Source organism: Sphaerodactylus townsendi, linkage group LG08 (genome assembly GCF_021028975.2).
Source record: "Sphaerodactylus townsendi isolate TG3544 linkage group LG08, MPM_Stown_v2.3, whole genome shotgun sequence".
In the NCBI taxonomy this organism is placed as follows: domain Eukaryota; kingdom Metazoa; phylum Chordata; class Lepidosauria; order Squamata; family Sphaerodactylidae; genus Sphaerodactylus; species Sphaerodactylus townsendi.
Window position 1 is genome coordinate 24330526 of NC_059432.1, and position 12208 is coordinate 24342733.

Genomic DNA, 12208 nt, shown 5'->3' on the forward strand with positions numbered 1-12208 from the left:
TTACTTTCTATAGAAACTAACTTTTTCTAATCTATTCTCATATCACCCTCCAGTTGTGGTAACTACCAGAAACTGAATTTCAAGTTTTCAGTTTTTAGAGAAGAGATTTACGTAGGGTTGATGGGAGGACAGAGTTATACCTTGGAAACATCCTGAGTTGTATAGTTGTAGATTGGGGTATCATTGGTTGGTCCCTGAAGACTGCGTGCCATATTTTCATCATATGTTGTTCTCTGGTAGAGGGAAGTAATGGGGTTAGGAAAGCTTACTATGACATTTATGGGCATTATTATAATAAAATTAAGAAAAATCAGCACAATAAATTTTGAAGGAGAAACAACATTAAGATTTGATTGATCATTTAGATTTGCAGTATACAGTGTACATTTAAATAAGCATAGAGCAATTTACATGTTCCATGCTTTAAGATACACCCGCTCTCCCAGTAAAATCAACTACAAAATTGCCACCGGCTAAAATGGAGCTAAATTCCAAATTCTGTGGGGAAAAAAATTCTTCAGTCCCTATCCTCTATATATGATGTGTGCAGAGGCAAGGCTACCAGGGGGTGGGGTGGGGGTGCGCCACGCACTGGGCGCACGATTTTGGGTCACGTGGGGGGCACAAAATTCCCCCTCCCCTCCCCCTTCCCCAGGCCCCCCTTCCCCCCTGAAGCACCCCCCACTTCCCTTCCCACACTAACCTTAGTTCCTTTCCTTTTCCTAGAACTTTTTCAGGCTGAAAAAAGGCCTGTTCACAGTACAGGCTAAAAACGGCCTGAGGAACTACAGTTCCCAGGAGACCTTGGGGCTCACAAGGTCTCCTGGGAAGTATAATTCCCATCAGGCCATTTTTAAGCCTGAACTGTGAATAGGCCTTTTTTTTCAGCCTGAAAAAGTTCTAGGAAAAGGAAAAGGGTGTTCCCCCCAACACTCCATCCACCTTCTCAAAAGGGACTGGATGTTGGAGCAGCTCTCCTATGGGCTCATCTGAGGCAGATTTTTCCTGTGGGGCAGGACAATCTCCTGTCCATCACAGGAGGAAATATTTCTTACATCTGGGGGACATTATATTTGAACACCCAAATGCTTGGGAGCTACTTTCTGGAAAGTGTGATCCCCCCCCCCCCCCAACATTTTCAGTCTGTCAAATTTGAATTCTGTCAAAGAATTTTGGGCAAAACCACAAAATGGATGTCATGAGAAGTGAACCTAATCACAAAATGCCTCCAATCTACAGCAGAACGTCTAAACAGACAGATGCTATTCAGCATGTATTCCCCTCATAAGATCTGTGCATATGTGAATATTTTGCAGGTTGGAAAGATATAACTATCCTGTTACTGGAACTTTGAAAGTATTAGTCTTGTTTCAACATCCTATTTAAGTCCACTGGAATTCTGGTTATTTGTTGCAATAAAATCAAAGCAGAGGATCTGATAATTTCTGGAAAACAGCCTATTAATGTGTTTCCTCAAATCACCCCAACATTTCAAAAATCAGTATTCCAAGCTGACACTGTGCTATTAAAGGACTGCTAAAATTGAGTTTTGTTTCACTACTAAAATATATTTTGATGATTTTATTTGTTGCCAAAGATATTGTGAATTTTCAGGTCTAGCTCTTTTGTGGTCCCCTGTTTCCAAAGTTCATCCTATGAAACCCTAGGACAGTGGTGGCGAACCTTTGGCACTCCAGATGTTATGGACTACAATTCCCATCAGCCCCTGCCAGCATGGCCAATTAGTCCATAACATCTGGAGTGCTAAAGATTCGCCACCCTAGGAGGTCATGCCTTGTTGAGAATCACTCTTCCTCATTGCAAGAGAGATATACAATTATATTTGGTATATAATATAACACATCTGAATTTGCACATAACTACTTGTGAGTGGGTTTGTTCTTGTGTCAGAGTGGGAGCATCCCATTGCAGGCTTCCACCATGCATAGGATTATGACACTTGTGCACAAATGTGTAAACAGGAGGACTGGACTACAAAAGAAAATGCTGCAGGGTCCTTCCCAGCAGTGGTGGGATTCAAATGATTTAATAATCAGTGGTGGGATTCAAACAATGTAATAACCGGTTCTGGTGGTGAGATTCAAATAATTTAACAACTGGTTGTTTACAAACACCGTTTTAACAAGCGGTTCTGCCAAAGTGGTGCGAACCTGCTGAATCCCACCACATATTCATATATCAACATGGAGGTTCACATGGGGTAACACAGAGCACTATACTATTCCCTTGTTGGTTAAAAAGAAACTGTAGCTCACCCCCCTCCCACGAAGACAGGTGGGAATTCAGCCTGGACACAAGGCATGGCACAAACAGCACAAGAGCAGCAGATGGGTGAAAAGGTCAGTGCAAACAGAGAATGTGAAGCACGTACAGTAGTGCTTCAGAAGTCCAGTGCCTGCCCTTCTTCCTTTGACAAGTCATATTAAACTCTGATATGCTAGTTATTAAACCACCTCTGGCCTGGATGGTCCAGACTAGCCTGATCTTAGGCAATACCTGGCAACCAGCGGGAGAGTTGTGTGTGTGGGGTGGGGATAGCATCCTAAGAGAAAAATTAAAAAGAAAAATAAGGCCTTGTCTACTTATAGGAATTTTTGCCATAGTGTTCCTGGAGAATCCTAGAGCTATCCTGGAGTGACAAAAAGTAGCTCTAGGAATTGCAAGGAGGAGGAGGGAGGAGGAGGGTGGAGGAGGAAGAAGAGGAGTTTGGATATGTACTCCGCCTTTTTCTCCTGTAAGGAGTCTCAAAGAAGCTTACAGACTCCTTCCCTTCCTCTCCCCACAGCAGATACCTTGTGAGATAGGTGGGACAGAGAGAATTCAGAGAGAACTGTGATTAACCCAAGGTCATCCAGCAGATTTCATGTGGAGGAGCAGGGGAACACATCCAGTTCATTAGATAAGAACCCACCACTCATGTGGAGGAGTGGAAAATTGGATCTGGTTCTCTAGGTTAGAGTCCACCGCTCTTAACTATTACACCAGAAACTCTGTGGAAAGATCTTCCTGTAAGTAGATTAGACTTCATTTTTCTTTTTAATTTTTTCCCTTGTGCCCACTTTGAATGGCGGTGGGTAACGGGACCTAAGTGTGAGGGATTCCCCATCCCGCCAGGGGCTTGGGAGCCCTACTTGATTTCATCAGACCTCTGAAGCTAAGCATGGTTAGCCCTGGTTAATACTTGGATGGGAGACCACTAAAGAAGTCCAGGGTTGCTACACAGAGGCAGGCAATGGCAAACCACTTCTCAATGTTTCTTGCCTTGAAAACCCTGCAAGATCATGACAAGTTGTTTGTGACTTGAGGACACGTTCCACCATCAGTTTTTAAACACGGTCACAGAAATAGAAATTTCCAACTTTTGTATGTGCACACTAATTATTTCAGCTCCTGGGACCAATGTGAAAGAAAGAAAGCCAATGTGATTTTGGGCTGTATCAATAGGAGTATAGAGTCAAGACTGAGGGATGTAATTGTACCTCTCTATTCTGCATTGGTTAGACCTCACCTGGAATATTGTGTACAGTTCTGGGCTGTGTACAAGAAGGATATTGACAAGCTGGAATGGGTCCAGAGGAAGGCAACTAAAATGGTAAAAGGTCTGGAATCCATGCCCTACGAGGACAGACTTAGGGAGCTGTGTATGTTTGGTGAAGAGAAGGTTAAGAGGTGACATGATAGCCATGTTTAGATATTTGAAGGGATGTCATGTTGGTGAGGGAGCAAGCTTGTTTTCTGCTGCTCCAGAGACTAGGACCAGGAGTGATGGGTTCAAAGAGAAGGAAAAGAGATTCCACCTAAACATCAGGAAAAACATCCTGACAGTATGGGCTATTCGACAGTGGAATGCCTCAGAGTGTGGTGGAGTCTCCTCCTTTGGAAATTTTTAAACAGAGACTGGATAGCCATCTGTCAGGAGTGTTTTAATTATGTGTTCCTGCATTGCAGGGGGTTGGACTTGATGGCCTTTGGGGTCTCTTCCCACTCTATGATTCCATACTCTTTTTTCATAGGGCACCAGAAAGGTCAGAGAGAGCATGAAAGAACTGTTTTTATGTACTCCCTCTTCCAGGTTATGGTCTCCCTGAAGGTATTTTGCCCAAGGGCTTTCCACATTTTGGAGCCAATCCCCACCCTAATGGCTGGTCACTTCAAAAATAAAGAAGAGTTGGAAACACTAAGGAAAATGTTTTGTATTAAGCAACTGTATGGAACAATTTTTTGTATGGAACAAAGTTTTATACGGAACAATTACTGAAATAAATGACAGTAAAAGTAGTCAGTTTTCTTGATAAGTGAGGATGAGTCAAATCCAGCAGTCCTTAAAGTTCTTGGATCTACAATCAGTCATATAGTATATAAATAACTGATACTGTCAGCAGATAGTTCTCTGGCCACAGAGTGACGGTTACTTCCAAGGCAGCTATTATGCCGTTAACATAAAAGATTGGATGGTATTTCACAGTGGCCTTCTGAGCAATTTATCCCACTGCTTTAGCAAGTGCAAACTTTAGCACCTATGATTCATGTGTAAAAACATGCATCATGCTTATTGATTTACTATGTGTAAAGTACAAAGTACAAATTACCTTTATTGCCATTATAAGTATAAAAGAATAACTAAAAGGTTGGTTGTGGTTCCTTTTGTCAGTGAACTAAAATCTAGACCATCATTTTAACTAGTTAAATTTCCCGAGGACTGAGTTAGTTCTTCATATTTGAAATTTATTTGAAACATTGCTTCTACTGAAAATTTAGCCACCAATTGTTTCTGGATCAATATTGCACAGGAGGAGTTTAATTAGCTTGACTCTTTTTAAATATCTGCAGTCTCTTTTGATAAAATGGTGCTCGAGAGGAGCGTATTGATTAGAAAATCTCTTGAACTCAGATAACGAAAGGGAAAGAGTGTCAGGCGTATTGCATCCAAAGAAACACAGCCTCTCATGGGAAGGAATTTATCTGTATCTACCATAGGTTATGTTAGATGGAAAGATGTTAAATCGAGCCAGCATAAAGGCCTGCCACTCTACATAGGAATCCAGAGAAGTAAAGTATGTCATTTACTACAAGTGGTTTTGGCAAGTGACTTTCTACCAGAGAAAATGTCACCAGAGCAATAAAGCATGGGATGTATACCGGTTTTGGTGGGTTTTCCGGGCTGTGTGGCCGTGGTCTGGTGGATCTTGTTCCTAACGTTTCGCCTGCATCTGTGGCTGGGATGTATAGTTTCTCTGTGAGTAGCCTGCTACCATATGACTTGGTTATCTCTCTTGCAAACATACACATTGGGGTGGGGTGGGGGGAGAGACTCTTCTGCAGAATTGGTGAAGACTGATATAGTTCCTTTATAGTAATTAATGGGCTCTCATATGTTACTATGCAATTATAATGAAATGTACAAGAGTAAGGGAAAGATTTAATTTGGCTCCTGGTTCCTCTGCAATCTGTTTTTAGCAACAGGCCTGAAATCTAGGGCAAGTGAAATAATAACTAAAAATAGAGCATGTTTGAATATGTGTAGAATGCCTTCCCTTCACCACAGAGTAATCACAAACCTTCAATAAGATTCAGGTTTGTAAGGCCTACGGGTTGCATCCAGAACATCACTTCTATGGGCGCATGGATTTCTGCTCAGAGAGCATGACTTTCTTAACTCCCCTGTTTCACAGCAGCCCAAAATGCCACCTGAAATCGTGCTCCTCGGGAAGAAAGGACCACCTAGGAACAGGATTTGGGGATGTAGAAGCTGATAGTCACACTCCATGGACAGAGGTCCTTGTGCCTACTGGGAACACTGTGCTGAACCCACTGCATCCATCCTCTCAGCATACTTCTGAGAACCTCTGAATAGTCAAATATTGGATGCAACTGACAGGGCTTATGGACATATAGTTTAAGAAGAAGAAGAAGAGAAGAAGAGTTTGGATTTATATCCCCCCTTTCTCTCCTGCAGGAGACTCAGGAGAATCTCCTTGCCCTTCCCCCCCTCACAACAAACACCCTGTGAGGTAGGTGGGGCTGAGAGAGCTCCGAGAAGCTGTGACTAGCCCAAGGTCACCCAGCTGGCGTGTGTGGGAGTGTACAGGCTAATCTGAATTCCCCAGATAAGCCTCCACAACTCAGGCGGCAGAGCTGGGAATCAAACCCGGTTCCTCTAGATTAGATACACGAGCTCTTAACCTCCTACGTGCATAGCTGCTAACCAATATGCAGCCTGAGAAATGACCACACAGCTCATCTCTCTGGCATAGGCTCTCCCTGAAATGTTGACTGCCCCCCCAATTCAGTCCTCCCCTCTGAATAGCTGGCCACCTGCAAAAGTTCTATGGTAACTTGAGACAGCTCACCTCTGGGAGGTTTGAGAACAGGGCAATGAACTTTGTAGAAGTCTGACTCCTTCACCACTGGAAAAGCCAGTTCAGAACTGTCTCCTTTCATTAGGAATTACAGATGCACTCTCAAGACAAAATGCAAACCTTACATTCACAGATATTTTGATACTTGGAGACTTTCTGTTTTTATTCCCCATATAATACCAATTTATTTTGCACACAACGCCAATTTCTGCCCTTGCATGGTATGACTGCAGAATTGTCACACAAACACACAGCAATGGGCTTAGCCTACATCTCCTATTGTCAAACTTATAATACACACATTCCATATCTGAGGCTCTGTTGCATGACCTTGTCTTAAAATGTCAGCTTCTTGGCTATTGTGAAAGAAATATATATGAGATTAAATAATGAATCATGAATGTTTATATGGGAGTCTCACTGGAAGTCTGTTGGCTAACATCCCACCCAAAAACACTTCTGCCAGTATACCTGCTTATAATGCTGGCACAATGTCACAGTACTCCTGGAACAATGTCCTACAGAGTGGTTTTTTGCTGGGGTGGTATGACAATATGGGGTATCCTAAGGATGCATATGTTGGTGAGGAAAGATTGGGCTTTTGACCTAAGAGAAAGACAAGTTTAAATTAGAGGTAGAGGCAGAGCACTTACCTGAGGGCCATGTGGAACTCTGTCATCCCTTAGATTCAGTCGTCTCTCCAGGTCTTTCACAACAGCAGCTTTGCTATCTCTAATTGACTCCTCTGTGGCCAACTGTGAGAGTCTGAGATTTTTCTTCACTGCTCCCTGGCTTCCCCTATAGGACAAACATACTGTTAAGAGACTGCTTTTGGCACTTCATTTGCAGTTAATTTAATTTCTGAATTAAAAAAAAAGCAAGGAAAAGGTAAGGTACTATCAGAGATACAAATCTGCACCAACCTCACCTCCAACTTGCCTGGGTTCAGTTTCAGATTGTTCAACCTGAGCCATTCAACCACAGCTTCCAAACACTGGTTCAGGACAGAAATCCTGGATGGTTAGTTAATATTAAGTGTAGCCTATTGGCCTTCCCTCACTGACCTGGATAGCCCAGACTGGCCTGATCTTGACAGATCTCAGAAGCTAAGCAGTTGGCTCTGGTTAGTATTTGGATGGGAGACCACCAAGGAAGTCCAGGGTCATGACGCTGAGGCAGGCAATGGCAAGCCACCTCTGAATGTCTCTTGACAACACGTCACACCACCCCCGCTTCCCCCTCACCGTCCTCCTGTTGCTGACTACTTCCAACTTCTTGCCTTCTGTATTATTTCTATTGCCTGTGACCTCCCTGTTCTTGCGTATCCTTAGATTTTTAGATTTAAAAAAATCAAATAACTGTATCAATAGATCAATAAATCAATACTAACACTAAAAAAAATAATAAGACCAATCAATCAGTCCAAACACCAAATTTGCCCCTGCATTTGATCAACAAACTGGGACTTCTCCAGCCTTGTAGTTTTACACACAAGCAATCAGTGATTCCAGACCAGCCCAACAGGTCGGTCTTGACGCTTGGGTGTACAGCACATTGGGAGGCCAATTGTGAACCTGGGGGACTTAGTAAACGGCGGTTCACATTTGTCTTTTTGCAGTTTTGCCGTTTGCACGCTGCCATTGCTCCCTCCTCATTTCCCACCATAAAAGACAATCGGTGTTTTGACAAAGTGTACAGATGCCATATTCAAGACTTTAATAGTTTGGGGTGCTGTGTGGTTTCTGGGCTGCATGGCCGTGTTCTAGCAGCATTCTCTCCTGACGTTTCACCTGCATCTGTGGCTGGAATCTTCAGAGGATCTGAGATCCTCTGAGGATGCCAGCCACAGATGCAGGCGAAACGTCAGGAGAGAATGCTGCTAGAACACAGCCATGCAGCCCGGAAACCACACAGCACCCCAGTGATTCCGGCTGTGAAAGCCTTCAACAATACTTTAATAGTTTGCCTTTTTGGTGTCGATATATGGATCTATTGATAGACTGAGCTATCAATCTATTGAAAAGATTAAAGATAAAAATTCAAGATTATATTAAAAAATTAAAGCACACCTGCGTGACAGAGAACCTATGAAATACTGCCCGCCTGGACGCAAGCAAAGAGCCAGCTGATTTAATGCCTGCCCCGCTGCAAACAGGGCAGTGGGAAATAATGGCTAACATGCCCTGAAACAGACTCTCTAGCCAATTCACTTTGAAGTCGCAGGAACCTCACTGAGCATAATTGAATAAACATTGCTCTGGTGAATATAATTGACTGTAGTGTTGAAACACATGCCAGTTTTTGCACAACAGGAGACTTGGCAACCCCACAGGGTATTGAATTTACCTTAATACAGACGATTATATTTGAAACACCCTCTCCCACAATTTCCATTTGGTAAACGTTTTATGTGGACATCCTCATAGATTCATTCACATTCATTTATTTGTATTGTATTTATATGCAAACTTTCCGTTACTTACGCTGCGGGTGCACTTTTAGGTAGACCCATGGCATTTGTTGGGGGTATAGAAGGAAGAGAAGGAAGAACAGCACTAAGGAAGGCTACTGGATTCTGGATCCGACCAGTCGGAGAGAGAGGTGTAGGAGGCACATTTTGGGGCTGGAACTGGTTCATGCTAGATACAGAAAGCAACAGTGGTGGTAACACAGGTTCTCTGGAACTTGTTAGAGGTTGCTCAGGTTGGTTTGAAAAAACTCCTGGAAGCCTTGACTGGACTGGTGGAGGAGATCCAAAGAAGTTTTCCTTGTTGTTTGTTCTCTGGATTCCTTCAGGTATGTTGCTGAATGATGAAGGCATGGGGGAGCTAGAAGGTGAACTGACTGTTGGAGAGGTGTTCTGAGATGCTAGGAATTGTTTAGGACGAGTGTAGGTAAACGTCTGTGATGGAGAGCCTTTGTTCTGCTTGTATGAACTTGAAGATGGTTGCTGACTAGATAAAGCAGCAGAGTTCAGAGTGCCAGCATTGACTGGTGGCTCTCTTGAAGGAGTGTGAGATGAATGGTGTTGCTGCTCCAACAAGACCTGGTTGTGCAGTTGTTTTAATTGTGTAGGATCCCTGAGAGCAAAATGAAAACATGCAATCTATATTATATGCCATAACGAAGCACAGAACAAGCACCCCTTCTGAAATCAAATCAAAGATGATAAATTTCTGACAAGACTGAATTTACTATAAATCTCTCCATGTTTAGACTGAGCTTGGCTGAAGGACGGAGAGCCAGGCCATGTTCCTTTCTCCCAATGGGGCAATATAGAACATTGGCTTAGATCCAGATGACACCAGAAGTTTACATCAGTGCTGCCTTTCCATTGCAGACTCCCCTCATGTCATTCCTGAGTGTCCCGTGTCTCTCCCAAAGCACGCACGCACGCACGCACGCACTCACTCACTCATTCGATTTTTGTATACCGCCCTTGCCTTGCACTTGCACTTGCACGCATCTATCGTGATAATGCCACCCCATACTGCACGCGACTTGCACGCAAGACATGCATCACTCACTCACTCACTCATTCATTCATTCATTCATTCATTCATTCATTCATTCATTCGATTTTAGTATACCGCCCCATCCCCAAGGGGATCTGCAGATCAGTGATCAGTGGGCTGCAGTTCTGCTAGTGGATAATTCAGACTGGATCCAACCTGTCCATGTGTACTTTGCTACTACTAAGAACACTGTCTCCCCCTCCCCTCCCACTCTTTGTAATTTCGTCGTTGCAGGAATTCTTCAATTCAGAGTTCTTCAGGCCAAAAGGGGAAAAAAAAGAAGGACCCTTCCTCACCATGAAATATGCAATGTACAGATTTGTCCTGAGTCTTTTTCAGGGGGCAAAAAGATTGACAAATGAACCAGGCAATATACCTGATTGTTATTTTTTGTTTTAAGAAGATAACAGTCTATGAGAATGTGCAACATGTAATACTGGAGTCTTTTTATTAATTATGTCTGTACTACTGAAATCAGTAATGCAGCTTACTGGGGATAAAGAATAGGTGACTGGGGAAGACAATGGCAAATAACCTGGCAAACAAAGTCAGACATGTAAATATTGTGATGTGATATCACCCCATGGGTTAGTAATGACCTGAAGCTGGCTCATAAAATTACCTTTACCTACTGAAATCAGCCTATTGTGTGGCTTTGAAATTTTTATTAACTTTTTGTAAAAAGAGAGAGGAAAAAAAAACAAATATAAGAAACAATTAAAATGACACAGGCATGACTTCCCTGCCTTCCCACCTCCTCTGCAGCCCGTCCCAAAAAAACCTCCCCCCAAATGCTACTTCTGGGGAATGTATCCCCCCCCCCCCCAAATAGCTAAGGGCAGAAGTTAAAAGTCTGCTGTAGGAGGAGAGAATGAATGAAAATGGCTCCTCTGGCAGGTGTGGAAATTTTAGGCAAAATCCACAGCAGACTGTTTAGGATATTGTTAAACATTTTTAAAAAATGCTTTCTTGCTTACAATTTTGGTTTGGCTAATACTGGTGGTGGCTCTTTGGAAGGTGAGGTTGGCTCTTGTGTTTTCACCACCTGTCCATTAATCTTATCTGGGAAGGAGTTTGGTCGGATCTGATTTATAGGCCCTCCATCTTCTGATGATGTTTCACTTCCTTTATCATCTTCTGGCAACTGAAAGTGCACATGGAGGCCTATCTTGGAACTTGACCGGGGCTCATTGTGGTTTACAAGAACTCCTTCCAGTTTAGGTTTTGGAGACTGATCCACCACTGGAACTGCAGGGAGGGTTGCAGAAGACTGGCGTTCAGCAGCAATTATATTTATTGAATTTATAGTGTGAAGAGCAGCATTATTATTCTGGTCCTCAGGTCCTGCAACAACAAGCATTACATAGGTACCTGTTACCCAAATGTGTTAAACTGGACCACAAGGTCAAGAAATGTCATCAGAAAGACCTGAAAGGTTCTGCCCCTGATGTCCTTAAAACTGCAGTCAAGAAGTCACATGCGCTGGTAAAGATTGGAAGCTGCTATAGTGGCCTCACCTTGATATTTGACTGACTAGGCAGACAAGGTATTAAATATATATTGCATGCACACGCATTTCTCAGTAGCCCCATAACCCTGGTTGAAAATATACAGGGAATCAGTGAAGGTGTGAAAATATCTGGATCCTGACAAGACAGCAGAAAGAGCAGCATGGTGGAATATGTAAGCATACCTTAGTTCAGTCGGCTGCAAAGAGCAGCTGGGTGAAAAAACAGTCTGGCTGGGCCGCCACCCAGCCCAGCCCCGTGGCTCCACCAGGCTGCTCCGGGCCACGCAGCCTGGCTGGTGGGGTGGGGTGGGGCTAGAAGGGGCGCCCAGCAGCGGCCCGGCAAGTCCGGCCCAGCAGCACCTTCTGCTGGGCCTGGGGATGCAAGGTGAGGGGGAATGGGGAGGGGTGGGAGTGATTTTCTGCCCCCATGTGACCCCAAAGGCACATGCCCGGGGTGCAGTGCCTTCCATCCCATGGTAGCTACATGACTGCCTATGCACCAGCAGAGCTGCTGGGAGAGATACATCACGTTTTTCATGGCGTATCTCTATTCCCCCTTATGGAGGATTCTCAGGGCTTTAAAAAAACTATTTTTGGGATTCCCACAGCATGGAAAGTCTCTTTGTAGGGGGCGGGGCAGTGCTGAAGCAGCACCATTCCCGCCTGCTGGGCCCCCTGGGTGCAGCTGAAAGTTTTTCAAATATACCTTTAAAACCAAAAGAACAGCTAAAAGTGTATGTTGCTACAGAATAAACCAATACAGCTTATAGCCAGTGTAAGTAAAATGCATAATAGTTTGGACG

The 12208-nt window shown here is 43.6% G+C and overlaps 1 protein-coding gene across 4 annotated transcripts in view; it reads right to left on the reverse strand.

Annotated features, from left to right (window-relative positions):
* Positions 1-12208, reverse strand: part of MYPN (myopalladin) — an 81444-nt gene that overhangs the window by 15749 nt on the left and 53487 nt on the right. For 3 of the 4 annotated variants that reach the window (XM_048506348.1, XM_048506350.1, XM_048506347.1), the window contains exons 10-13: positions 10873-11239; positions 8864-9460; positions 7034-7178; positions 141-233 (exon numbers count right to left, since the gene is read on the reverse strand). In XM_048506348.1, the coding sequence (XP_048362305.1) occupies positions 141-233; positions 7034-7178; positions 8864-9460; positions 10873-11239 (1202 nt within the window). The remainder of the gene's footprint in view (positions 1-140; positions 234-7033; positions 7179-8863; positions 9461-10872; positions 11240-12208) is intronic. The other variant, XM_048506351.1, reaches the window with a different exon arrangement.